The sequence below is a fragment of the Cygnus olor genome, chromosome 7 (assembly GCF_009769625.2).
Source record: "Cygnus olor isolate bCygOlo1 chromosome 7, bCygOlo1.pri.v2, whole genome shotgun sequence".
NCBI lineage: Eukaryota > Metazoa > Chordata > Aves > Anseriformes > Anatidae > Cygnus > Cygnus olor.
In genome coordinates, this window is record NC_049175.1 from 12,306,762 (window position 1) to 12,334,111 (window position 27,350).

The following is a 27,350-nucleotide window of genomic DNA, read 5'->3' on the forward strand; positions in this document are numbered from 1 at the left end:
TATTGTGCATCAGACAGAGGGATTTAGGCCTCAAAATGCACATGAGGATATGATAGCTCATTTAGTGAAGAATATAAAAAGTTTAAATGGAAGCCTTCCTTTCTGTAAATATAGAAGAAGGGCTGTCTCTCACATTCCTGGAAGAAACACTGCAGCAGTACAAGATATTACTGCCTCATTTACTTTTTACTAGCCCTTTTCCAGGGACAACTGTCCCTCTAGCAGAGCAGAAAGCCTTTCACAGCACAGATACCTTTTTAACTTTTCTTTCACTGGCACTTTTGGCTGTTACATAAGGCTATGAATGGAAATGGCTGAGGCAAGGGCATGCATGTTCCCTTCTCTTGATGCCACGACAGGAACAGAACTTTCTGCAGTGTGACAAAGCAAACACCTTGCGGTAGGAATATTTGAAACCACCACACCAAGACTTGCAAAGCCATAAATGAAGAGCTTCAAGAGAGATACCATGCACTGCATATTCTGAGAGTCAGTAAATAATCATGCACCTTTTTCAGTATCTGTGAGGTATCAGCTCTGTAGTTGTGAACAGTATTTGTCTTCTTTGTCTTCATATTTAAGCCACTCCAAGATTAGCACACTAATAGGATGTTTGAATTGCTCTACATTCATATTGGCTCTTGTGTAAATAAAAACGGAGAATAATAAACAGAAGTACTGACCTACTTATCAGAAGGGATGACAGCTTCACTTATCAGGTTAAAAATGGGCTTTCTGATATTGTCTTCTCATCTGTGGTACATTTTTTCAGAATCAGGATGACCTAAGAGAATGACTTTGAAAGACCTGTAGTACAAATGGTGTTTGTATTGAATAATGACATAATTCTCTAATTTACTTACTTTAAATAGATAGCTTATTAGAAATAATGCTTAATTTAAGAAGCTGTAGTGCATTTAACATCATTATTGTTTCCTAAAATGCAGTATCTTTAAGAATTTTAAATGAAAAATTGTCATTCTAGAACATATTTTTTCTTCTCTCCCCTTTGCCTTCCTCCCCTCATCCCTCAAATGCTTTTGAGGGTTCATTTTCTTACTACTTCAGTGCCTTTCAATCTAAATTTACTTAATTTAAAAGTACTGTTATTCCCCCACAACTTTCAGTCCTTGAAATACCCAGCATTTAATCTATCTGATGAGGTTGTTTCTTAGCTCACAGATCAGCAGCGATAAAGATTTGACATTGAAGCTCAGATAATAGCTCTGCAGTTGAAGTTTTGCCTGGACCAGAGTATAAATTATCACACTTGCAGTTGCTTTAGCAATACAAGGCTACCAATGGTAGAAAGTTATAAAAGATGGATTTCACTGAGCAAAGGCAATAGTATCTGGCAGTATGTACAGAAGCAGGCCTTTAAAACGAGGCCATACTTGCAAGTTAATATTCAGGAACCAGATGCACTTTGAAAATGTTGTGTTCTGCTTTTCAGAAGCCTGTAATTCTGTGCAATCAACAAATCTGCTATTGATAAGGTGTGGTCCTATTTGTCCTTTTTATTGGCAGCATGCAAGACGACAGCTTAGAGTCCTCAACTTCAATATCTCAGCTTCTGAGAGAAAGTTATTTAGCTGAAACTAAACATCGAGGGAACAGTGAAAGAAGCAGATCAGAGTCCACTTCTCATAATTTCCTTTATGGCAATACTTGTGGTGATTCAGATGAGATAGCCGCCCAAGATGACCTTCCAGATCTCTCTGCCTTTTTGAGCCAAGAAGAGCTAAATGAAAGTGTAAACCTGGCAAGACAAGCTATTGATCAGAATCCACTCGAAACTAAACAGGATGAGCTTCAGACACATTCACATTATCCCTCGGATCAACTGAAAAACAAAGGAAAAAACAAACAAATGGCCCACTCTACAGCTCTGAAAACATCAGACAATGGCCTGCACACAAACTTTTGTCAGGACCATGTCAGAGATACAAAAGGCTCCAAAGGGAACTCTCAAGACCTAAAGAAACAACACCTTCCCTCCGAATCAGAATCAAAAAAGGAATTCCTGAACAAGGCAGCAGATTTTATTGAAGAGCTCTCTTCACTTTTCAAAGCTCACAACTCTGAAAGAATAAGACCCCGAACATGCAAAAACTACAGGAGCAAAATCGATTCTAAGAATAAATCTGCTCAAAAAGGTAGCTCTAGCCTCTCTAGTACAACAGAAAACAGAGAAAGGCTTTCCATTCCACTACCTCAAGACCTGGAAAATAAAGCAGAGAAAGCATTTGAAAAACTAGATGATCAACCAGCAGCAAACCTGGAATCTATCAATCAATTGACAAGTGCAGAACTAAAAACAGAGTCAGAATCTGCATCCATATATTCTGATGAGCCCATTGGACAGCCACCACGCTTCACTCAAAAACTGAAGAGCAGGGAAGTTCCTGAAGGAACCAAAGTGCAATTGGACTGCATTGTGGTAGGAATCCCAGCACCTGAAGTCAGGTAAACATATTCTGCACTTGTCATTTCATATTTCTGTAACAGTAGGTGTATGCCTTACTCTCTCCAGATATTTTAATGCATATATTTCTGTAATCTGCAGCAGAAATCCCTTAATCTTGGTTATCAAAATTAAGGCAAACAAACGCTTTCGTTAAATCATAAAAAAGCTAATTTATATTTTATGACAACACATTTTGGGGCACACTATTTTCTTTGAATTTTAGAGTACTGTTTATAAATACTGCATTTCCGTAATTACAAGAAACTGATAACTTCTTAGTGAGAAATTTCAGTTATGTTTATGGAAACCAAGTCTGATTGTGTAAACTGGCTAAAACCACTGTTGACCGTGAGACCTCAGGCCGATGTCTGAAGGTATTTGAGACAAGTGAACGTAGATCCCTATAAATCAAGACATCCATTAATGAACAGAAAAGAAAGTAGTTCATTTATTATACAAATAACCACAAACAGCTCAGTTCTAATGCAGATTCTGACAATGATTCTGCCACAAACTTACAAAAATCAGTTCTGTTTTACCAAGTAGAAGACAATGTTATTAACTGACACTCATGTTGTGTGATGTCAACTGGTGATTAAGTTTTCACCTGTATCTACAAGAATTTTGAAGGTTAAAGAGGTAACATTTACCAAGATCACTGAAGATGAAAGGCAATGTGAAAGGGCTATGCTTTATTTGTCAATAACACCAATGAAATAAGAAACATTAGAAGTTTTAAATTTATCTTAGAAATTATTAATCTCAGCAGTATTTCTAAATCCAAATTTGTTCTCATAGAGCTAATTAGCCAAATTTCCCTCTCACTGACAGTGGGAATTGTATTTACTTTGCTGGGACTATACCAATCCATTAGGAAGGAAAATTTTATCCTATTTGCTATTCTAGAGAAGTACTATACATATCTGCATCCTAATATCTGCAGTATCATAAATAGATTTCCTTAAGTCTAGATGGAAGCTTATCCTATAGGCCTTTTAGAGCTGTGTTACTTTTCTAAATGTTGAAAAGAGCTGTTTGTGTCCTCAGCATCCCGTTAAGGGACTCTTAGTTTCACAGACGGTCCTCTTTTTCCAATTGTTGGTCCTTGTCTTCCTTCTATACTTAAGACAATGCTGGGTACAGCACTACTGCCACTTCTACTGCAGTCAACACCTTTATCATCTTTCTCACCAAACTAACAGGCATTTAAATGAAAAATATTTCAACATCCAAGTATGGAAGCTCCAAAGATTTCTGTGGTAAAGAATCTTTGTCTTCTGCTCCCTTGGATTTCTGACACACCAAATACTATTTTTCAGAAGGAAGAAGCTTTTACAACACAATTTTAAGTGCATAGGAACAAGGATCTACAAATAAATCCTCTTGTTGTGGCCTGTCATCAGTTACAGACAATCTTGTCATGAAGACGAGAAGATATCCAGTTTACAGGATCCCTGAACTATGACTGCCAGACCATTTTGCCCTACTAGTGCATTCATTATTGTCATGTAGGTTCTCAGTCCCTAACAAGACTTTGACCCATGGTGCCACTTAGGGTCTCTTGCCCATGACAAGAATGGAAAGGACTAAACATTTATCTTTAAAAGAGGTATCTGTGCTGAAGCTAGAGAAATACCTTGTTTGGGAAGAATACGCTTTCTACTATGCTTCATGTCCAAACTCACTGCTATAATGAACAATTTTGACAGACTCCTTTGGTGGAGTTCATGTCATAAATGCTGTATTGTGTTCAGCCCTTAAATTCATACAGGAGTCTGATCAAAGAATGAAACAGTGCCAGAAATTTGCCTTTTTTGACAGAAAACAAACAGGAAATACCATCATTCCCCAGGTACTAACACCCGTCTCTGAATTATAAATCTCTTGATTACAAAGGCTCTGAGACTTATTTGTCCAGGCATTTGCCTTGACAAATCTTTTTGATATTAAAAATGCCACTAGGATCCCTGGACATGAGAAACCATTTATTTTTCTTCTCCCATCACTCATAATTTACAATATAAAGAGAACAAATAAAATAATTTTATATAGATAGACCTGTACACAAACTCAGTCTGTCTTTCTCTGTACTTAGAAAAGGTGAACACCATCTTGCTTATTTATAGACAATTAATCTGGTGCACAGTATTAATAATATGTATTTCTCCAGAAGGCCACTACATCATCCTTTTAAAAGCATGTCATACCCATGCCTTTGACACATACATGAAATTCAAAAGGTATTCATGCCATCTAAGTTTAGGTGTTTAACAAGTATCTGAATTAGAAGCTGACACTATAAAGTCACTGAAGCCTCACAAGGGCAAATCGGAGAACCCAAGAACAATGACTCATCCCATGGAGTATCCATGGATGGCCAGGATGCCTATGCACCCAATTCAGGGACTGTTTGATCCCACAGAATGGGGTGATGGGTATCGTTGTAACTTGGGTCTATTTTTATCCCATCAAAACTGAAGCTTTTCCACTGAAATTTCTGTCTCGATATTTGATTTTTTTTTAATAATAAAACAATCTATTTAAGTGCATAACAGTTAATACAGGAGTTGTTAAACTTTCATAGAATAGGTATCCATCAGACTTTTCCAACAGCACACTGCTGTCAGGCACTGTACTGCTCCATCAGAAATGCCCATTTGGTTTACCGGCTCATGCTTGTAACAAGACTAGGGGCTTAGAAGAGCTAACACAGAAGTCCAGAAGGGAGGGAATGCCTCTGTAGGGGTGTGAGCACACAAACAGGTCACAAGGCATCTATCTGCCAGTTGCATTACCTGCTCCAGTGCATGCTCTTACCCTGATTTAAATGACAGAAGGTACCTTGCATTCACTGCAGCCTGTTAGGGCATAAGGATTTGAGTGCATGACAGAAGAGAGAGGTTACTTAGTAATTATTCACTCACATGCTAATACCCTAAGGCCAATGTAAGCCCAGAAAGGTAGAAAGAACTCCCATAGAAATTCAGCCCCAAGCAGTCAAGCTCAAGAGAAAGATCAGGGTTGGCTTGCAGTTTCACAATTCAAACTAACAAATAAATCACAAGGGTGCCCGTGTAAACTCTCCCCTTGTGTTTGTGTGCATGTGTGTGTACGTACATGCTGTCAGCTGGGAGAAAGCTGGGAAGTTAGCTGCCTGAACAGTTTCCCGATCATTGTTTGGTATCAAGATTTTTGTCCTGTTCATCCAAGATTCTTTTAACTCCACCAATGTGTATGAGTTTTTACACCCTAAGAAAGGGTGTAAAAAATCCATTTGCATGATGATACATACTCATGTGCTTCCAGTGATCTGACCTTTATAGTCACTGCTACAGGAAGAGGGAACCAGAAAATATAACATATTCAAGGTTATGTACTCCATTAACTATGGGAACTCTGAGAACACAGGCTTTTTTGGTAAAAATTGTGCTCGTCTTTGATCTGCTGTGTAGAGCTTCCAGAATACTGAAGAAAGCATCTTGTTAGCCATAGTAGTGGAACTGTGTCCAGGACTGGGCTCACAATTGGCAACTGCCCTTCTTTTAGGGTAACAGTTTTCTGAGGTTTATGGTGAGTTAGTTCAGCATCTATGGAACTGTGCAAGGAGAGAAGAATTCTAACAGCCAAGCAAGCCAGATACAAAAATCAGTAGTCCCAGGAAAGGAATCATTAGTAAGGTGGCAACCAGCAAAAGAAAGTTTAATGCTGGCTGGCTTTGAGACATGATTTCTTCTTCCCTCAACCTATGTGAATGCCCACAAATAAACAAGCATCCCTCAGACACTCATGTGCTAATTCATGTTTGCCCGTGCCTTGTGACTTACCCTGGACTTCCTAATCACAGAAATGAATCCCAAGTTACTCATAATGCTTGTAATATATACACTTACGATGTAGTAGTGCTGTGGGAACCCAGAGCATTGTTAAACAAGAACAAGATCTGACAAGCTCTGTAACGTCATTTCTTGGCCACCATAAGGAGTAATCAGGTGGTTAAACTGATGTAATGTGGATTATAAGGGAGGATGTTAGAGACAGGAGACTTAGAAAGAAACTGATCACGGGAATGGACAGGTCTGGAAAATATGATGAACAGTCAGATACCATGTTTGAAAGCAGGACAGTACAGAACAAAATGGATGCTGTAAACAATGGTGTAAATGACTTTAATGATGGATCAGAGTCAAATGTCATTGGTGATGATAAAGCAGTATAATTTATAGACTTGGTGAGTGTATCTGGTCTATATGAGAGCTTATTGAGGGACAGATAATTGGATGGAGGAACAAGAGAAGAAGATGGGAACTGATTAAAGTATCAGTACATGGAAAGCTAAAACCTGGCCGGATGAATACAGATAGGCCTGTCCAACTGCTTTTAAAATAACTCAGCCTTAACGTAATAAGCCCACATGTTAGAGGAAGGTGGTTCAGCCTATCGATCTATAAAGAAGTTTGAGTGAAATGTTACCCTTTTTCAGTATCATCAGTTGAATGCAGTGACATAGAAGAGACGAACAAAGATTGGCACTGTAGTACAAGGGCCTGTAGCTAGCTCAAACATCAGCTCACATTCAAAGAGCACTACTACAATTATCAATACATTACTTTACTCTGACTATAAGAGTAAGAAAGGTAAGAAATAAGCATTTAAGAGATGTGTGTCATATATCTGCAAAGTGTTGAAGGTTTTGTTGACCTCCTTCCCATGATTCCTTCTAAAGCTCTGGTTCTGTATGAGTAATGATAGGTATGATACTCACTCATCTCCGTGAGGAGAGCACTCCTTATTCCCTCAAGTTCAGAGGTGTCTGCATTTTTCCAAACTGCTTGGCACATCACTCCTAGGTTAATTTTACTTATGAATCACATTGCGTAGCATACACAGCTATCCTGGAAGTGTCATGAGGATTTAATGTTCTAAAAACAGGCTCTATGTCATAAGGTTTCCATGAAAGCATTCTTTAACATAGGCATACAAAGCCTAAAAAGTGCATTTTAGTGCTGCTTTGTTTAAGAAGACTAGATCTGCAACTAATCACAGATTTTTGGACTTTAAAGTCACGTAAGATTGATTAAGCTTCCCCCCCCCCCCAGCTGCCAAATGAAAACATTTATCTGTTTTAGTGCTCAAAGCCTAGAGAGCCAAACTCCTCTTAACATGCAACTCCAATCAAGTCAATGGATTAATACCTCGGATGCATTTGGCACAGTGGATGACACTGCTTGTGCTTAATGTGAACCTGCCTTGTATGATGAAGCTATCATTACAATTCATGGCAGGAATGAAATGTCAGTGACAGAGAGTATTGCTACTACAACCATGCCACGTATCTCAATGTTTGAACTCCCCTTGTAACTGACATTTCATTGCTACCACGTACAATGTTTTGATGGTAAGAATAAAATAAAATGTTAATAAGCAAGGACTAATATGGCAATACCAAAGATTTACCCAAAGCTTAATTCTACAAGAGAGAATTTTTTCACCTGTAAGCATTGCAAAGAAATAACATATATTTAGCACACTCTTTTCTTGGCTTAATATCAAAATAATTTAATGTTTGACAAAAATAGTGTTGAAAGAACACACTGTGTAGAGAACTAAACCCAGGTTTAAAACAGAAGTTTATTCCTGAAATTTTAAATCATTTATGTTGCAAATTTTGGACTAGTCAAAGGTAAAAATAACTGCAAAAAGAAAAAGCAATTCAATCCTGCTTCATCGTCTGTTTAAGTCTATTAAAGGAATATACTACTCATATACCACTAAAATAACTGGAAGAAGTAGTTTACTTGATGCATGCAATTTTGCTTATAGGAATTTAAAATTTGCCTCACAAGGGGATGCAGTACGAACATCTCTACATGAACACAACAGGCTACTTGGAAAAGCTGATCAGTAGGAACACAGAGTTCTTATATCTTATTGATGATTATATCACAACATTTTGTGTAATGGGTCTTGCTTTATTTGTCACCTGACTGAGGAACCGCATTTGAGTCGACACAAAATATAATGTTATTGTACTACATAAGCTATTGTAATGTTCTGAAAGATACCGCTGAAAATAAGATCAAATTTGAGAACAAGGGTATTCTCTTTGATAGTTTTTCATATCTGTTTAACATGCTAAAACAAGACTACATTATAAGGAAGAAGCATGAGGTAAGTATATAAAAAGACATTAGTAAGTGACATGACTCAGCTCCCAAAGTATACAGTTGCCTACATGAATTACCCTCCTAAAAGACGACTTGTACATTCAAATACCCATATGTGCTTGCAGTCACACAACTGTGATGAATCACACAACCATTTTCTCTCCTGAAAACGCGAACATTGCCAATTAGCACCAATTGCAAATCTTGAAAACAACAGAAGAAGAAACCATATTTTATATAGAATAAGTATATAGATCCCTTAGGATCACAGGAATTCTATATAATTTCCTGTTCTTGAACCTAAAAATGGCACTAATAAATTTCAAAGGATCTTTTCAATCAACCCTGTAGTGTACATTACTATATTTTTCCCTTGGAACTACTAAAAAACATCACTGAACAGAAAAACAAAGAAAATGTGCACTTCTGGGGAGCCAGTCAAAAAGCAAGCTGTACCTAACTATTAGTGGGGAAAATATTCCAGTCTCAAATAAATGTAGCTGTTTCTTCTGTTTGAAGAGGTTTACATTAGAGGATCTGAAAGTTCTTGACTGGACTATGAGGAAATGTGAACAGAATGGTTCAGTCTGAAGAAAGAATTATTTTTAAAGGAAATGTACTTTGAATAGAAGTGGAAAACAACTCTTTCAAAATAAATACATATATATCTGAGCAATTGATAGGATTATGTAATAACACAAATAAAAAGCAGGATTTTCAAATGAAATGTTAGCAAAGAACCATACAATCTAATCTTATAGAAAATAATGGTAACGGTACTATGATAGAGAAATTGTTTAAAAGACAGGTAGTTTGTAAACAATTGTTTTAAGACCAGTGATTTTGCCTTTTTAAAACTATTTTAATCTTCCTTCACACCTTCAGATGGGTGTGATAAAAAGGTGTGAAAAAAGATATCTGGCAAATCGTTAAATATTCTGGAGAAATATATCAATATATAATATATAGATATGTATATACTTGCTCTGTTCTTATACTCTTCCATAAATGTCTGGTTTTGGCCACTGTCAAAGCATGCTGGGCTAGGTGGACTTTAGTCTGAGCCAGAACAAACACCCAGTAAGTTCTTATTTATCTTGCTACATGTGCCATCTCACCTGGCATCCTAGGATATGTGCTGATGTCATTGCTCCCTATTATTTCCAAAGGTGCTGTACGCTGTATGGGTTTGGTTTATATGCACAGTGGTGTTTACACTGTATTGTGAAGTTCTCCATATAAAACAATGCCAATTTCTCTTTGGTAAAACTCTGCAAGAGGGATGTGGACGTATTTTACTGCTGCAAATCTGTACTTCAGCTCTGAAATGTCACAAAAGAGAGCTGGGGCATTTTACAGCCTACTGGCATTCTCTTTTAACGTCATATTTACTACGTGCCTGTCTACTTCAGTTGGAAATGTTAATTTCGTAAAAATTGTTTTGTGAGACCCATTTTCAATTACATTACATTGGAGACTTGTAGAAGAGGATAGCAAGGAGACGTAGACACAAACCAAGACTTAAATTCTACGTCTCTAGCTACAATGGGTTGTCTTTCTAAAAGGGGAAATTGTGTTATGCACTATGATTCATTCTACAGTGAAGGAGCTTCCCTCCATATCAGGCTGACCTGTATGGTTTCCAGGCTATACACTCAAGTCAGTTGACTGTACAGCCAAAGATTACACTAGTGTGCAATTTGAGGTAGAGTGGGGAATACCCTGCCTACTTTAAGAAAGCCATGTTGGACAGCCAGGATTGATGGTGCACAAATAGTACACAGTTCACTTCTTAGCTATGTAAAGAGCATTTAAGTTGCAGTTCTGTACTCCTTTATACCTCATTGTCCTTTTGAGACTCCTTTTTCAATTTTACATCATGCTTCTATCAAATTCTGGAATTCTGGTTTTCCATGACATGAGCTATTATATTGCCTTTTTTTTTTCCCCCGTCATATTCATTTGGGGTTTTCTTCATGCTTGATTTGTATCATAAACTACTGTAAAAAGTCGTGTTTCTAAGAGGTTAATATAACTGAATGGTTAAACAAATTTACTCGTTAATGTTCTTCTAAATGATGTAAGATGGAAATGTATCAAAGTACCTTATAGTATGAGCTAGGAAATAAGAATTATTACAATTTAATAATCAAAAGCCTACCCTTAGCCTTTCCTCAATTAATTCTACTTGCTGTAACATATAATGGTAAGTACATTTCCCATTGCTTTGATAGCATTTGTATGCACCCAGAAGCTAATAGATACTTTCACCAAGTTACCATATCCAGATGGATAAAAATATTATTCATTTTTAAAAATCAATTAAATTAAAAAATGTTACCAGCATGATAGCCCTCATATACACATGCACAAAATGCATTAATCAACCATACTCAGTTAAAAAGCAACAATGAACAGCAAACACAATTTTTTTTGTTCAAGTTTTATATCCATTTGTATTTATGAGAAAAATTACAGTGAAGAAGGCAACACTGCAGTTTGGCTTTTTAAATTTAGCTAGTTATCTGAAAATATAAGTATTTCTAAGTACTAACCCAAACTGGATTCCTATACATAGTACTACACCTTCTCTATAAAACCTACACTGTCTAATTAAATTTGCTTCTGGTACTGCAAACCCACCTGCAGTTTTCTTTCTGTTCTGTATTTTCCATGTGAACAAGCAATAGCATTCACGACTGCTCTCCCCTACCAATAAATAGGTTGAGCTGATGGTTGCCGTCATTAACACATCCTAAGGAGCTGTCCTTTCACGTGCTGCTTTTACTTTTGTTTAGAGTCCTGCATTTTCTGCTAACACCACCCTTCCGAACACTGAGGGAATTAAGAGCGTTTAGGAGCATCTTAGATAACAGTGTGAAGCCTCTAAAGGGCCCAAAACATTCTTCGATATGTAGCTGGGTTTGAAAGAGAAACACAGCAATACCATGCAGAAAAGAATTCAAGGTCCAGCTCTCTCACTAGCCATTGCTCCATAAGGAAGTGCTTATTACAACATAGAATATTGTAGTAGATCACTTCTCTTTCCTTATGATACATTTATGCACTCTTTTGTTAAAAGATTTTCTCAAATGACAAAAGATTTTCTCAAAAGATTTTCTCATATGACAAAACAAAGATTAATATTACAGTGTATTTTAGTCACATTCTGAATCAACATGAACTTTGGAATCACAAGTTTGAGGGAAATTTGTTTATTTAGTTTTTTGTTTGTTTGTTTGTTTTTGCTATGCTTTAAGCCACAACACAGATCTGAATGTACCTCAAGAGAAATTCAGTGCTAGACCGATAGCATTTCAAACTCATAGCTCCCTTTTCTTCCACTCTACTATTGAAATCTGTGTAGCAAGAAATGTATGTGCTAGAGTCGCTTATATAAACTAGTCAATAAGTTTTAAATACTGCAAAGAAAAGAGTTCTATTATTTGCCATACTGTGAAAACCATAAATATTTTTACTCATATGACTGATGATTCAACTTGCCTGCAATATTCTGTTGGAACCTTCAGGCTAAAAACTACCCATTTTATCATCAGAAAGATTTCCAACATTGTCATTCCAGTTGTCAAGTTGCTTGCACTGACAAACCATATTTTTTTTTTACCTTGCAGGTGGTACTGCGAAGGGAAGGAACTTGAAAACTCACCAGACATTCAAATTACCCAGACAGGTGATCGACACTCATTGGTTATTGTTGAGGCTTTTGAGGAGGATACAGGACGTTACTCGTGCTTTGCTTCAAACATCTATGGAACAGACTCCACCTCTGCGGAGATTTACATAGAAGGTAATGTTAGAATTGTTGCAGAAATTGGTGGCTAAAACTAGTAACACAGGATTAAGATGCAATTATATATTGTGTATGTTACCTACTTATTAGGTTTGTCACAAAAAAATATGTAGCAGGAAGTCAACTGTTTCAGTCACTACTAACAATTTTATTATTTCTCTGTATAATACCTTCACAAAAGTGACTGCTCTTTACATATCATTTTAATGTGTTGCTTCCCATAGATTTTATCTATCTGATTGCAAGATCAAAGTTGAAAAATACTGAAATTCTGATGCCACCTATATTTTTTGCCTGTGGTTACTCTATATAAATAAAAGAAACCTCAACTTTGTGTCTAATTCTTATTAGACCCTTTTCCCTAGAGTCTTTATTATAGATGGAATATCTTGTTAGAGCTGGTCTTTTTCCACCGGAGAAATTTAAAAGTAGCTTGATCTTAACCCATTACTGGGACCTTGGACCTTGTAACTGAAATGAATAGGTACATATCAGCAATTTGATCTTTTACTTGCAGAATAGATGCTGTAAATAAAACAAAATATATACCTGCACATTTAAGTCTATTTTCTTTCTCCTTATGCTATCTAATATATCCTACTTGGCTTAAGAGAGGTTTATATGTCAAATTTTTTAACACTGTTTTTGGTAAGGTTTTAGATTGCATTCATCACTGTGTTAACAGGATTACAAATTTAATATAAACACACAGAATCTTTTTTTTCTCCTTTTGTCTTTTTTAATTTCTCAGGCAGGGAAATATCACACTATGTGTAACGTCACTGACAGCAGCATGACCATTCATAAATTAAAGCACCTACCGCACTTCATACAAGGGTACTTCTGCTCTACTGTTATACTTCTTTCACATCTCTAATCTGACAGTGAAAGGACAAATCCTTTTTTAGTATCAGCACTGCCCCTGGCATTATTGGGAGATATCTGTGCTTGGCAGGGCTTTACAAGTTCTTGAGACTGGGGCCAAGGCCTGCTTTTACCTAACTCAGACGATGTTGAATGGAAGCCATGGCTTGTGGAGATGCTCACTGGCAGAAACTGCAGAGAAAATGCAAATTCCAAAAGTAGTGAAGGCTGAATCAGAAGTGTAAAATGTCTCAGGAAGACAGCTGTTAGTAAACCGAGCTGTTGTCTTCTCCAAACTGTGTTACGAGGCACTAGCTTATGAATAATAACTATGATTCCAGGTGTCTCTCTCCTTTTATCCCCCCCTTTTTAAAAATGTTAGTATCAGGTGTCTGAGAAAAGAAGCTCTTATCTGATCCACAACAGCAATTAAAGATTAAATCATACTAGTGGCATTTTAAAGAGAACCTGAGGAGCGCTCAGGTATGCGTTCACTCGTGGATGCTATTTTCCTCATTTCAATTGCACGTCATCCTAAATCTGCCTTATGTCAAGAGCAGTTCTGTGTCTTACACAGTCTGTAATGAACAGGAAGGTTCACTTCCATTGCAATGGGATCTCTTGTTTTGGCATAGCTTTATAATAAATATCCTTACACAGCATCCTTCCAATGCTCTAGAGGAAATCTTAATAAAGATGATAAATATGATTCTTAGATAAAATGCTCCAAAAACCACTTCACTGTTTTGTTTTTGTTTTTTTTTTTTTCTTTTTGGGTTTTCATAGGAGTCTCTTCTTCTGACTCTGAAGGTGAAACCATCAAAGACGAAATGGATCAGTGAGTTTAAGATGTTTTATCTTCCTTATTTCTTATAGCTAAAAAAGCCACAAGTGTAGACATTTCCATTTCCATTAATATTTTGCAGCTTGCAAAATGTTGGCTATTGTTTGGGGTTTGTTTGGATTCTTTGGGTTGCTGGTGTTTTGTTTGTTTGTTTTACAAATAATATGGAACAACAAACTTCAGCTTAAGCACTGAAACTTATTATTAAATATAAACATACGAAGAAATATGCTACATTAAAATACTAAAATAAATCTACTAAAACATGCTATTTGACTACATACAAGTTAAATGGTCAATTAAGTGTCTGACTTGGAAAAACTGTAGTAAAATTTCTCTCAAGAAAATCCAGTATGTCATAAAGTCTTTGACAGAAGACAGCTATACACAGATTATTCAGACTTAAGACATGGAAATTAATACATAGGAACTGGAGTAAACTGAATTGATGGGCATAAGCCACTGTTTTGTTTGAGCTCCTTTGCATGCATTAATTCAATCCCAAATGCAACCAGTGCTTTATAAAGTGCAAATTTGAATTAGATAGAGTTATGCACTCTTTCCCCATTTTTTCCCATTATGCACTTTTTTTCCCATTATTTATTAGTGACGGTTATATTCATGACAAATTTCATTTTCTTTTAAGACACTAATACCATTTTTTTTTATACAATACCATGGACTATGGTATTTTTACTATCCTGTGAGCTCCAATCTGCATACAAACACAAGGAACAGTACAGGAGAAACTAGCATTGCCCTCTCATGCTGCTCGCAGCTGATAGCAACACCTTTCAAGCCACAGCTGGGTTAACCCAGGCCGTTTTATTGCATTTGGTATAACTGAACTAGATAAGAGAGCTTACAGTGGCAAGATATGCAGGCTGATTCTTACAAATCAAAGTTTACTTGGTAGTACATATCAGGTTAAACTAATTAGAATTCAATCCCAGAAGTGAGGCTGGGGTTGGTACATAGCTGTGACAGACGTAACTAGAGGACACACGTATAGCTCTAGCTTCCAGTTACGAGAACTTCTTTTTGGTTAATATTTCACAGCAATGCAAAGCCAGCTGACACCTCCCTGAAGGCAGCATCTCCTGCTACTAGAGCTGCAACCAAGCACCAAGAAACCTCCAAGGCACCATCAGCTGTGGTTCAGCCTGTGTCTGTACCTGTCCAGCCTGTGTCTACGCCAGTTACTCAGGTAGCGGGGATGATGTGTTATATTTCAAGAATGAAAACAAAGCACTTAAAATGGTTTCTTCTACAGCTTGTGACTCAGAATCCCAACATTTTCTAGTTTTTACTTTGCTGTTGTACTTCAGCTCTGAACCTTACAGCCACACAGTAATTGCATACGCAGAAGAGATGTCCTGCCTGCCAGCTAACCTTTAGCACCTGGCAGAGGGAAGGGAAGCTTTCATCCCCGGGTTACAGGCATCTCTGCGGCAATGAGCAGAAGGAGCAGCTGCCGCTAGCTCGGCCAGCGGCGGGAGTCTGTGCGCTCCAGCAGGTCAGACGCTGCATGCCATGAAGGGCACTTGGATGCGTAAGTCAACTCACTGGCTTCTTACATTGCAGACTGACTCGCTCACTTCAGTAGTGGAAGCCTTTACCTTTCTCCTCACCCTCTCCTACAGAACCCACTTCAGATAATTTTCTTTTAATGGAATTTACTTCCAGCTAAATCATTTCACGGTTCTGTTTACTTTATATGTAGTTATATTTATTTACCATACTATCATTTTAGTATCCATACTAAAGGATTTCTGATTAATGTTAGCATGCGTTTATAGACCTGTTTGTTGCAAAGTATCAGAATAATCATAACTGTGAATTCTTTCTTAATAGGAAAGAATAGCGACATTTTCTTAAAAATAAAACTGAAATGTTAAATTCCCTTTATATTGCCTTTACGTTTACAGCCTAGACTAAGGTGGTAACCAGCAAACAGATACTGAATAGATGAAGTAATGCAGGTTTACTTTTGACTGCAAAGAGAAAAGAACTAAGCCTTTGCAATACTTTTTGACAGAGGTTGCCTAAGTCAAATTTGATAGCTATCTCAGAAGCTTATTACCACTTTCAAGCTTCTTGATTTGTAAGACAACATCTATAGAATTTGCCTATGTTCTCCTGAGATACCAAATCACTAGTTCTGCTGTTCTGGAGCAACTTCTATGTTGACTAAAGAGAAAAACTCTATTAACCAAGTTATATAAGAAAGTTTTCCAGTAGTCAGCAATGGAGCAACTTTTATTCACTGCATTTAATATTTTGCTCTAGACTTCATCAACCAAAATCTCTTTTGTGTCATTCCATGAGCATAAAGCACATTTTACACTCACTCAGATGATCATACAATGATTTGCCTTGCAATCTGACACAAAGCCAGGTATCCACGTCCGTTCAGAACCCATACTTTCTTTGTGTCTAGTGTGCAGCACCTGAATGATTCTTTAGTCTATAGTTCTGTAATAGCAATGCTTTTTAAACCCAGTATATTTTTCACTCTTCAGACCCAGATATTAGTTAATCTAGAGTAAAATATTTACAGGAAGCTCTCTCCATTTAACAGCCAAGAATGGGGGTACCTGAGCCTTTCAATTTTCAAAGTACTTAATTAGCACATAAGGGATGTACCATGTTTCTCCTGTATGTGGAAAAATATCCTATATTCACTCAAACACCATGTGATGTTTTGCAACCCACAGGCTCAAAGCCCCACTAACTATTTGCAAGGATTGGATGGAAGACCTATAGTTGCTGCTCCTGTATTTACGAAGGTAACTTGTTTCATGACATATTTCATAAGGAAAGAGGCCAATTAATTGTGTGGAGAGATAATTAAAACTTTCTAGCTATGAAAGGGAAAAATGTCTTTCTTAAGGCATTCGAGGACTCGAGTGACTTTATGAAATCTTACTGAAATCAATATTACTTCCAGATCAATAAAGCATTTACTGATTGCATTTATACATTTTCTCTATTAGATGTTACAGGACATCTCAGCTTCTGAGGGGCAGCTTGTAGTATTTGAATGTCGGGTGAAAGGAGCTCCGTCCCCAAAGGTTGAATGGTACAGAGAAGGAACACTAATAGAAGATTCTCCAGATTTTCGGATACTACAGAAAAGTAAGTTTCTTGTGTGGAAATGTTGCAAATATAAAATATAGGCAAGCAACAAAACTGCTAATATAGCAACACTTTGAATTTCTTATTAGAATGGTAAGAACTATATAAGCTTTACTTACAGCAATAAATCTGGGTCACAGAAGCCAAAACTGGAGATGAATTGAACAGCATACTCAGAGGTAGTATGTGTCTGAGATTCCCCAGACTGTTGTATAGTTTTGCCTTCTGCTTTGATCCCATTGTCGCTGCAATGTCCTTTTCTAATTTAGTCTTAACTTCTGCTGATTGTTTTTCTTTCTGCACCATTTATATAGAGTTCCATCGCCTTTAAAGTGTCCCATCTTTTACTTAAGTGACTGTGCTTATGAAGCACACTTATACTAGTGCTTATGGACAGTGATTGCTTACTTCTCCACAAAAGTAACTGGATTTATACATGTTACATTATAGCATGACTCTTGCATGCTCACATATACATGTGTGTGCACATGATACATGATGGGTTGAAAACATACTTTTACTTCCCTTTTCTAATGCAGTTGAAATGTCTGTGGTTTTCATGCCACTGGACAGCTAAAATTGCTAAAACTCAATAGAAATTCCTTACATATCACACTAAATCAAACCTAAATGAAAGATATTTTTTTATCATAACTTGATTTCATCTGTGGAATAGTTTCAGAAATTGTCTTAAATACACAGTAAAGTAATACTAAGATTGTAGAAAACTCCTTGAAGAATTTATTTCCTCTTTATAAGTGGTCAAAGGTGTCCATAATGTTCAGTGGATTTGACATACCATTGAGCACAATGCTTGGGTGTCTCTACTACCCTTTAAACAGAAAACTGCATCAAAGGGAGTATCCTAACATATAGAGAAGATCAAGCTTTATAGTTAGTGTTCAAGAAAAAAAAAAAAAGCAAAAGTAAACATATTCCATCTGCTAATTCTGCTTTTCTTTCCTTTAGAACCACGATCTATGGCCGAACCAGGTGAGGATCATCAAAGAGTTCATCTTCTTTTTTTTTTGATTATACAAATATGGTGGTTTAACCTCAAAAAATATCAATTATTTAAACTCCACAGTTTAATTAAGGCAATTTTTAATTTCCCCATGTTCTGTAGTTACTAGTGAGAGGCATTTCTAGAATGGTAGAACGTTCCATAAACATGTAACTTAAATGAATTTTATCACTGCAAGAAAATAATGTTTCCATTCTGTTTTGTCCCAGTTCTAACTCAGGATCTGTTAACTTTTTACAAAGCTGAATATTAACAAAATTAACGTATGAGTGTTCCCTATATCTGAAGTTCAGAAGTACACCAGATGATGCAGGACTGAGCTATTTTTATCTAGTTCACCGGTTAGGGAACATTGCATCAGATGTTTAGCCATGTCAGCCATTCCCTTTGCTCCCTACCAGTGTAATATGAGAGTATCACATCAGGTGTTCCACCCCTGATATCAGCAAATCCTATAAAAGTGGCTGGATTTGTTAATTTCAACAGTCGGAGGAGAACACAGGCTACTCTGCTTGATTGGAGCAAAGGAACCTCATAGATTTTGATTACTTCTCCATGAGATAATCACCCTCTCTGTTATGCTCTTCACTATCAAAAAATAAAGCAGCCCCTCTTTAGACAGAAAATTACCAAAGGAGTATCAATTCTTATGAAATATGGACTTCTGTAACTTTTCTCCTTGTCATATTAAAAGCTTTTTACCCCAAAAAGTATCTTGAAAGAGACTCTTGCAAAATCTATAGGATTTTCCCCCTCTCTGCAATGTCTGTCTCTTAGACTTAGGAATAAATAAGTGGAGCTTCTACCAGAACCCGCCGATGCTGTTCCTTTAGTGTCCAGTGGCATCACTGCTGAGTAATGTGAAGCAGTTTTCAGAGGGTAATCAGTCGGGTGCAGTTGTCACTGCCTCATCACCTGCTGCTCATTCAGAAGGAATTTGGATTTCCACGCATGCAGTGGTTGGCAAATCCAAGTACTATAAACTAGATACTCTAATGCCTTAAACTAGTTCTATAATCCTACTACTATAATAAACTATGATTCTCCTATGGTTGTTAGCAAATAATCTCTTTGTTGCTACTAGATTCTCCACAGTGATGACACGAAACAATTACGTTTAAATGTTGTATGGTCTTCTATGAGAACTCTCATAAAATATTAATCCTGTGAATTTTTTAGGAAAGTTTATTGGAAAATGGTAGCAAAACAGTCACTGGCTATTAACTGAAGAAATGTTATCAGCCCATGTTTCAGTACCCTTTAGATGTTACCCTCCCTCCCCATTCCAGCTACCTGACCAAAAAAAGTTGTAAAATCCTATCACCACAGGTATTTATCAGCTGGTACTGCTGCCTGGACATCAGACACAGACTGGGGAGGAATGTCATAACCCCAGACTGACTTTTCAAGACAGAATTTCATTTCTGTTACTACAATTTTGCACTAACATTTTTTCATGCCCACATGAGTCTTTGCAAAGAGAAAAGGCAACTTCCTATAAGCACAATTAGCATGATCCCATCTATCTGCTGATCTGTAGTAGTATTTTTGAAAAATGCTGGCCTAAAAGGATGTATTTTGCATTTCTTCACCTTACACTGTCTCTACTTGAATTATTCCCAGTTAATTATAACTAACCTTTCAATCTGCAAAGATATATATATATATATATATATATATATATATATATTAGTGACTTGTGAGTACAGAGTGCCTTTTATTTCTCCAGATTCAATATTAAGATCTTCATAGAGAAAGTCTGTACTTCATGTGATTAGGAGGACATTCTCTAATGTTTTCCAAACACTGCTGCCACCTGTTCTTCACTTTTGTTGGGCATGCTGGAGCACAGAGGGTACCAGTTGCTGCACACAATGCTCATAACAGCTGCTGCACACAAAGGCTGCCAAAACTGATAATACAGATGAAAATAAAATCAAACTGAGAAAGGTGGAAAACCTTAAGGAAACGTCCCCTACGGTAGTCAAGGCTTTGTGTGTTTGTTCAATGTGTGCTCATTTCATGTAATAATACTGCTCTGATGCTTTGCAGAGGAAATTTGTACTCTGGTTATTGCTGAAGTATTTTCAGAAGACTCTGGCAGCTTCACCTGTACTGCAAGCAATAAATATGGCACAGTATCTAGTATAGCTCGTCTAACTGTCAAAGGTAAGAGATTGTTTGAGTCCTTTGCTGGCTAGTAAATACAAGCAGGGAAGGCTGATGTGCTGTGCGGTCCAGGCTGCTTATCAAACATACAGATTGCTATGTCTTTTCAAAGTGTCTTTCCCCAGTTAGAAACATGAAGCAACAAGCAACGTTAGGGAATGAATCCCACACAGCCCTTCCTAAAATAAGACTCTTGCTGACTTCAAGAGTTGGGCAATAGCCATTTTTGGAATCTCCATGGACTGTCTACTTTGCTCTTTAATAAAACTTTAGCGCAGAACCCAAAGGAGGAACCCCCAAAACAGATTCTTTCATACTGCCTACGTGATTTATGCTACCAAGGCACTAAGGAGGTAGGTGAGTGAAGAACCAGTACATAAAAGCATAGCATGCTGGGGACTCCAATTCAGCTCAAGTCCTGGCAGTGCTCTGAACAACTAAAAAGTTTGAGAACTCTCTGAAAAGAAAGTTTGTATTGCAAAGATGCTGGTGGAATTCATAGTTGTAGACCACTACTGGATCTTCCAAACCAGGGCTGTGGCTGTTCCTCCCATCTTTCCCTTTTTACAATATTCCTTTGTTAAGGGAGTTTGTTGGTGAACAAATGAAGTGAAATTACTCATTCCAACAGCTGGCCAGGACATTAGAGAGAGTTTTTCCAACTGTACCTTTTCTGATTTCATTTCACTATAATTTATGGTATTTATGTATCATCAAAGGTTTGATATTTGTTATTTTAGCATCTGAAGACAGTAGTAATGCTGCTGCCCTTCACACAATGAGCTCAATCAACTTAGTTGCTGCTGAACATCAGTCTCCCCCACATATTCCTTCCCAACGTGTAAATCAACCTCCCAAACCTAAACTTGAAGGTGTTCTTGTGAACCACAATGAACCCAGATCGAGCTCCAAGATAGGTCTCCGTGTGCACTTCAAGCTGCCTGAAGACGACAAAGAAAGTGAGTCACCACCAGAGGATGGACTCGGCACTACAAACCAAACCAGACCCAACTATTTCCAGGACAGGATAAATGGACAGCCAGTGAAAGTACCAGAGCCAACATCACCATCCAAGGAACCCCCCCCAGTACTGGCTAAACCAAAGCTGTAAGTAAAAGGTATTCTAAGTCTCAGGAGCATGATTGCTATTATTTGTATCTGCTTTATCACATGTCTATTCGTAGACCAGGACACTGTAGCACTAGAGACAAAAATGCAAACATGGAACAAAAAGACAGTACCATACGGTGCTGGCCTAATTAACCAACTAAGCCTTAGAAAGCACTTTCTAAAGAGACAGAGATTTTTTTCTGTATATCCCTCTTGAGAAAAATGTGCTCCAAAGGAAAATATTTTCCCTTTTAAATTTTATTTAATTCCACAGCTGCTTCTACTGCAAATAACAGATGAACAACATTGCTTTTGTGCAGGCAAAATAAAAGCAGGTTCTTCCAATATATCTCATTCAATTCTCATTATGCAGTTTTGCCAAAAGCAGACGTACTCGTCTTGCACATAGTATGGGCTAACAACTGTAGTCCCAAAAGCCATGCCTCATGATTTTATGTCTCACAAACATAATTCCTCCTAAAACAGAAAAAATACTTGCAAGTGTTTGATAATGTGAAACCACATAAACTAAAGAGCACCTGCATGATTAGTGCACTGTGAGTCCAAGGGGAAAGTTTAAGGAATAGTGTAATTTTCTTACAGAATGATTTCTGGAATGCACACTGCAGTTTATTAAGAAATATCCTTTCAGTATTTTTGGAACCTCTAAAATCTAGTTTAACAAAAAGCACACAGAGTCCTTCATTTCACTTCTTAAATAGGCAACAGCTTTAACTAAAGGTTCAGGAAGGACTTTTATAAAATAATTCACTGATTTCCTTAAGCAGGGATGTAATTTCATAGGACAAACATTACAAGCGAGAAAACAGAACTTGCATACCATGTAGGAGAGGAAGAACTTGGAGCAGTGTTGCTTTTATTTATTTATTTATTTTTGAAGCCCAGACGCACAGCCCTATTGACTTTTAAAGCTATATTTAAGGGATGAATAGAAGCAGACTTTAAGTTGCCCACAGCTCGCATCACTGCTTGCATAAACCAGGATTTCTCTCAAAAAATCTACAAAATGTTACACAGGAGTGCATTATTGTGCAGATGCATATGAAGGAGATAAAATCAGGATTGCACAACTTCTAATTCTCTAACTCTGTAATTTTCAAAAGCTTGAAATTGCTAACTTAATCTACCTTTAATGTGATTTTTGTTTAGTAAATTATAGAAAGAGTAATTCCTTTAAATAAATTCACTTAACTTCTTGTACTTGGTTTACCAGTACCATTGTGTTTCCACTTCTACATTTTTAACTTTTTGATGATATTTATTTAATACTGGACAATTTATTACATGATAATTTTCCAAATCCTCTATGTCGTTTCTGTTTTTGTAAGGAGAAAAGCTAGCCTGTATTTCCATACATGCAATAACAAAATATACCACTTGACAATGTAAAATAGTTTTTCTTAATTGCAAAGTAAAAAAGCTCTGAAGACACATACAATAGAGAGCATCTAAGAAATAACAATTGCATGAGGTGCAAATACTCTCTGAAAGATGCACTATTACCTGTTACTAAATGTCAATGCCACCTAAACTACATTGGTGGTGTCTCTTTTGGTGGATTATTGCCAAGTTCTATCAGCCAGAATGCTGGTTTCAGAGCTCTCTTTAACAGAAGATGAATAACTGCATTCTGGCTTGCAAATTCTCATTTCGACAAATCCAGTCCTACTCTTTATTACACAAGTAGAGATGTACTAAGGTGACATAGAGCAGAACTTGACAATGTTATCCCTTAAATATCTTCAAGCAAGATTTTTATTTATTTTTTATGTGTCAAAATGCAAGAATTATCTTCAATCAAATAATTTTCAGTCAAAAAGCTTTTATCATGACTCTTCCAAGGAAGGGCAGAGGAAGGAAAAGTTTATTTTTGTAGCCAACTAATACTATGCTCTTCTCATAATGTTAGAGAATATGTCATTTAGCAGCTTTCCCTGCCCCTTACTCTATCACAGGACATAGGTCTTTTCTCTCGCAATTGACATATGGAAACAGAATCAGCCAGCATGTTCAGGGCTTCAACCAGGCTCATGACCAATCTTGTTTGTCTTTGTTTTGTGTGCAGTGATCAGACCCAGTTAAAACAGCTCCACAACCAAGTCTTGCTTGAACAACAGCTTGTGCATCAGACGTCTACAAGAGAGCTGTCATTCAACACAGCTTTATTGAACTCTGCTACTTCATTCAATCAACAATCCACCTCAACCACGTACAAACAAAGCAAAGCCTCTGCTTCACAAGCATTCAACTATACCCGACCTAAGCAGTTCCTACCATCACAGACCCCACCGCCTACCATTTCCTCTTCTAGCTCCTCGGTGACAATTTACAGCAGTGTCTCTCAAGGAACTCAAAGAACAAATAACAAGGAAAATGTCACGGCAAATCCTCCACCTACACCATCAAGGCCATCAGGAGCATTTACAAGCAAAAGTGATCAGTCTCTACCAAGCCCAAAAGAATCCACGGTGCCTCCGTTAACACTGTCTACATCCAGTGTAAAACAATTTCAGCCACAGAGTGTGACTCCTACTCCTGTCTCCCCAACTGGTCGAATTCCAAATCCAGTAGCTTTCCTTAGCGCTGTTCTTCCTTCACTTCCTTCTGCACCATCAACCAATGCTATGGGGCTGCCCAAAAGTACACCAGTCACGTAAGTAGTATGAACTGTATGTGCAGAAGCAGGGACATGAAATACTTGTAAAGGAAACTAAGATGTATTTTTGTGCAAGTGTTCAGTGGAGATTTTCCTGAAATGCAAGTCATTCATATAATAGAAAAGTGAGTAACTCATATATTGTGGTCACTTCATCTTTACATTCAGTTAAGAAAGGAAGACAGAATTGCTTCTATTAAAAAAAAAAAAAAAAGGTAAAGGTTAAGGTTATGCATTTTATTTATCTTCTCTCTTAAGGGTAAGATAAATTCAGGATAGAGAAGTGGGAGTTTCCAAACAGATACAGACAAGAATGTGGGGGCTCAGTCAGAGATTCACAGAACTGTTCTAGTGGGAGAAAAGAGATTTCATCATGAGCTCGCAGGATAAGCCACTCCATCTGCCTATATGAGCTACAAAGGACCATTTGCCTAAAAGCCCTTTTGCCTATATGAGCTATAAAAACTTTCTTACCTATCGTACCTCATAATATGTTGTTTCTTAGGCCAGATAAACTGAAGAAATAACTTGTGGAAAGGTATTTTTCTGGCTGCAATACTTTCTGTATTTAAAGTCTCCTAGAAAATCTCAAGAGAGTTAACGGCTTGCACAGAAATATTTTAATTCACAGCCAGAAATGATTTCTGTGACAAAATGGCTACCACCACACAAGCAAATCAGGACGATGATGTACTAGAAAGGTTGTGGCCTTAAGAGTTCCCTTTTCACTAGAAGACTTGAAATTAATATCCCTTTTGCAGACACTGAAACTTGTGTTAGCATGGCTAGCACCAGTAGATTGATAAAACTCTTTATCTGCAGAACTCCAAATTCTGCACAAAGTAAGGAATATTTCCCCCTTTTACTGATGGTACACTACAAAGTAGTGATAGCCACCAGTAAGTCCCAAGCTCCTATTTACCTTGCTGATAGTACATCCACTGACCTGTAACTGTAACAGAGAAAGTGTCCCTGCATACAGAACATTCACCACTCTGGCAGGGAAATCCTGCCTTTGATCCATAATTGCACCTCTGCTCCCAGACTTCCTGATTGCCCAGCACAGGCAGGTAATCACAGCTACCCTGTGGCATATGCCTGGGGTACTTCAAGGCCCTGGCATCACGGGCAGGCCATATAAAATAAAGTTAGCAGGTTCACAGTGAAGGTTTTAACTATACCCAACTCAAGCCTTCGTCCTGCTTCCATAAAGTTGCACCAGAAAGCACAAATCAAATGCAACTGCACATCCACTACCCTTCCTCCCATTCAGAGCTGGTGCACAAATGCTCAAGCCCAATTAATTTGCACTAATAACACTTAATGTTTGCAAGGTGCTTCACTTTTTCTAACTGTCATACCAAATAAACCATTATGAAGGTATTATCAAATAAATCCTTACACTATGCCTACCAGCTAGGGCAGTTAAATACTGTTTTTTACATTTCACCATTCCCCTGTGAGCTCTCACATAACCAGAGCATATTGTGCTGAGACTCAGAGCTGGTATCTTGCTGGTGTCGCAAGGCAGGCATCTTGCACAGCAACGGTCAGTTATGCCTTTTACCGAGACCCCTGTTATTAGGATCCCAACTACTGGAAAGCTACTGGAACACTGCACTCTCTCTAATGTTGTGTGGCTGTTGTGTTTCAGCAACACACTCGTGCAGTCCCCTGACATTATTTAAAAACTATTCTCAGAACCTGCTAAAATAAAACACACTAAATCTATAAACAAAGAGAGATGTTGATGTTAGGTGTCATAAAAGAGTGAGAAAAATGAAGGATTATAGGAAGAATAAGCAATCACTGAAGTTGTAAGATAAAGATCAGTAAGAAATTGCATTAACTTTCTAAATTATTGCCTGATACAATAAAATGCACTAATTGTACACCTACAGTAATACCTTTGCACATCTCTTCAGCATCCATTGCAACATCATTATTCTAGGATAAGTATAAATGGAACTTAGAATTTTATTACAGTATTATAATGCTTATTCTCTTTAAGATGTGCATCTTTAATTCCTGATGGCATTAATGGGAATGGGATGCATCATAAAAACAGTACCAAAAAAAACAAATCCTATATTGTGCTTTGGCTTCTACATAAATAAATAATAAGTTCATCCAGACAACTGAAGCTTAACATATTATATCTAAGGTGACTGTATATATAAATATCTGTACTGGTTGCTGCATGTTAGTGTGAGAATTTTCTTTAAATAGCTCAACCCAGGGATTAACAAAGAAAAATCTGAAGCCTCTGCCATTAGCAACAGATGATTCTATTCGGGAAAATAAAGCTGCACTTGTAAAGGACCTGGAAAGAAAACTACATTTCAGAGAGGACATTAATCAACAAAGTAGTCAGCAGGTAAGAAAAACAAGTGTCATTAAAATAAATTTCACTTGTGAACAAGGCATGTATTATGACTTGTGGCACAAAAGGTGTTTGCATGGTTGAGCAGCTACACTACTCTGCAGAGGAAGCGTTTGTGGTAAGTACTGTTTTGGAATAGCAAACTGAAGCTTTAAATAGGAAGTCCAAGGGGATGCAGCTGTAGAGGTTTTGCTTTGTGACTGTGTAGCAATTTTCATTTCTGATAATCTCAATTAGAGAATGGTAGGAATGCAAAACTTTTTTCTTCTCACATAACGTCCTGCACACAGGATTTCATTTTTTACTTTACAAGCTGCTCAACTCACTGCACACACACACATTCAGACACTGTACATTCCTAACCCAAACTGAGGAGGAAGGTAATCAAACTGTAACAAAAAGGTTTCTGCTTTCACTTTGATTGAACTAAAATACATTTTTCATTTTTTAGCATTAAACATTTTTCCAAATCTCCTGATACATATGAATTGTCAGGAAGTTGTTAGGAAAGTACTTAACAAAGAAGTTTTGGTAGCCGTTACTGGCAGACATTAAGTTTAGGGCTGTCATTATTAGAATTTAGGAAAACAACAAGCCTTTTACAAAGCTGAAGTTAAAACATACCAGTTCATTCTTAACTGGAATCAATAAATCCATGAGTCTGGGCAGTGTTTACAAAATTAAAGAAGGAATAAAAGA

At 37.2% G+C, this 27,350-nt stretch overlaps 1 protein-coding gene across 1 annotated transcript in view; it reads left to right on the forward strand.

Annotated features, from left to right (window-relative positions):
* Positions 1-1,528: 1,528 nt before the first annotated feature.
* The window catches only part of MYPN (myopalladin), a 47,979-nt gene continuing 22,157 nt past the window's right edge, over positions 1,529-27,350 (forward strand). Inside the window, exons 1-11 of the mRNA XM_040564222.1 lie at positions 1,529-2,466; positions 12,264-12,439; positions 14,093-14,144; positions 15,210-15,357; positions 16,868-16,939; positions 17,147-17,288; positions 18,258-18,281; positions 20,365-20,481; positions 21,222-21,588; positions 23,678-24,265; positions 26,498-26,645. Coding sequence (XP_040420156.1) covers positions 1,529-2,466; positions 12,264-12,439; positions 14,093-14,144; positions 15,210-15,357; positions 16,868-16,939; positions 17,147-17,288; positions 18,258-18,281; positions 20,365-20,481; positions 21,222-21,588; positions 23,678-24,265; positions 26,498-26,645 — 2,772 coding nt within the window. The remainder of the gene's footprint in view (positions 2,467-12,263; positions 12,440-14,092; positions 14,145-15,209; positions 15,358-16,867; positions 16,940-17,146; positions 17,289-18,257; positions 18,282-20,364; positions 20,482-21,221; positions 21,589-23,677; positions 24,266-26,497; positions 26,646-27,350) is intronic.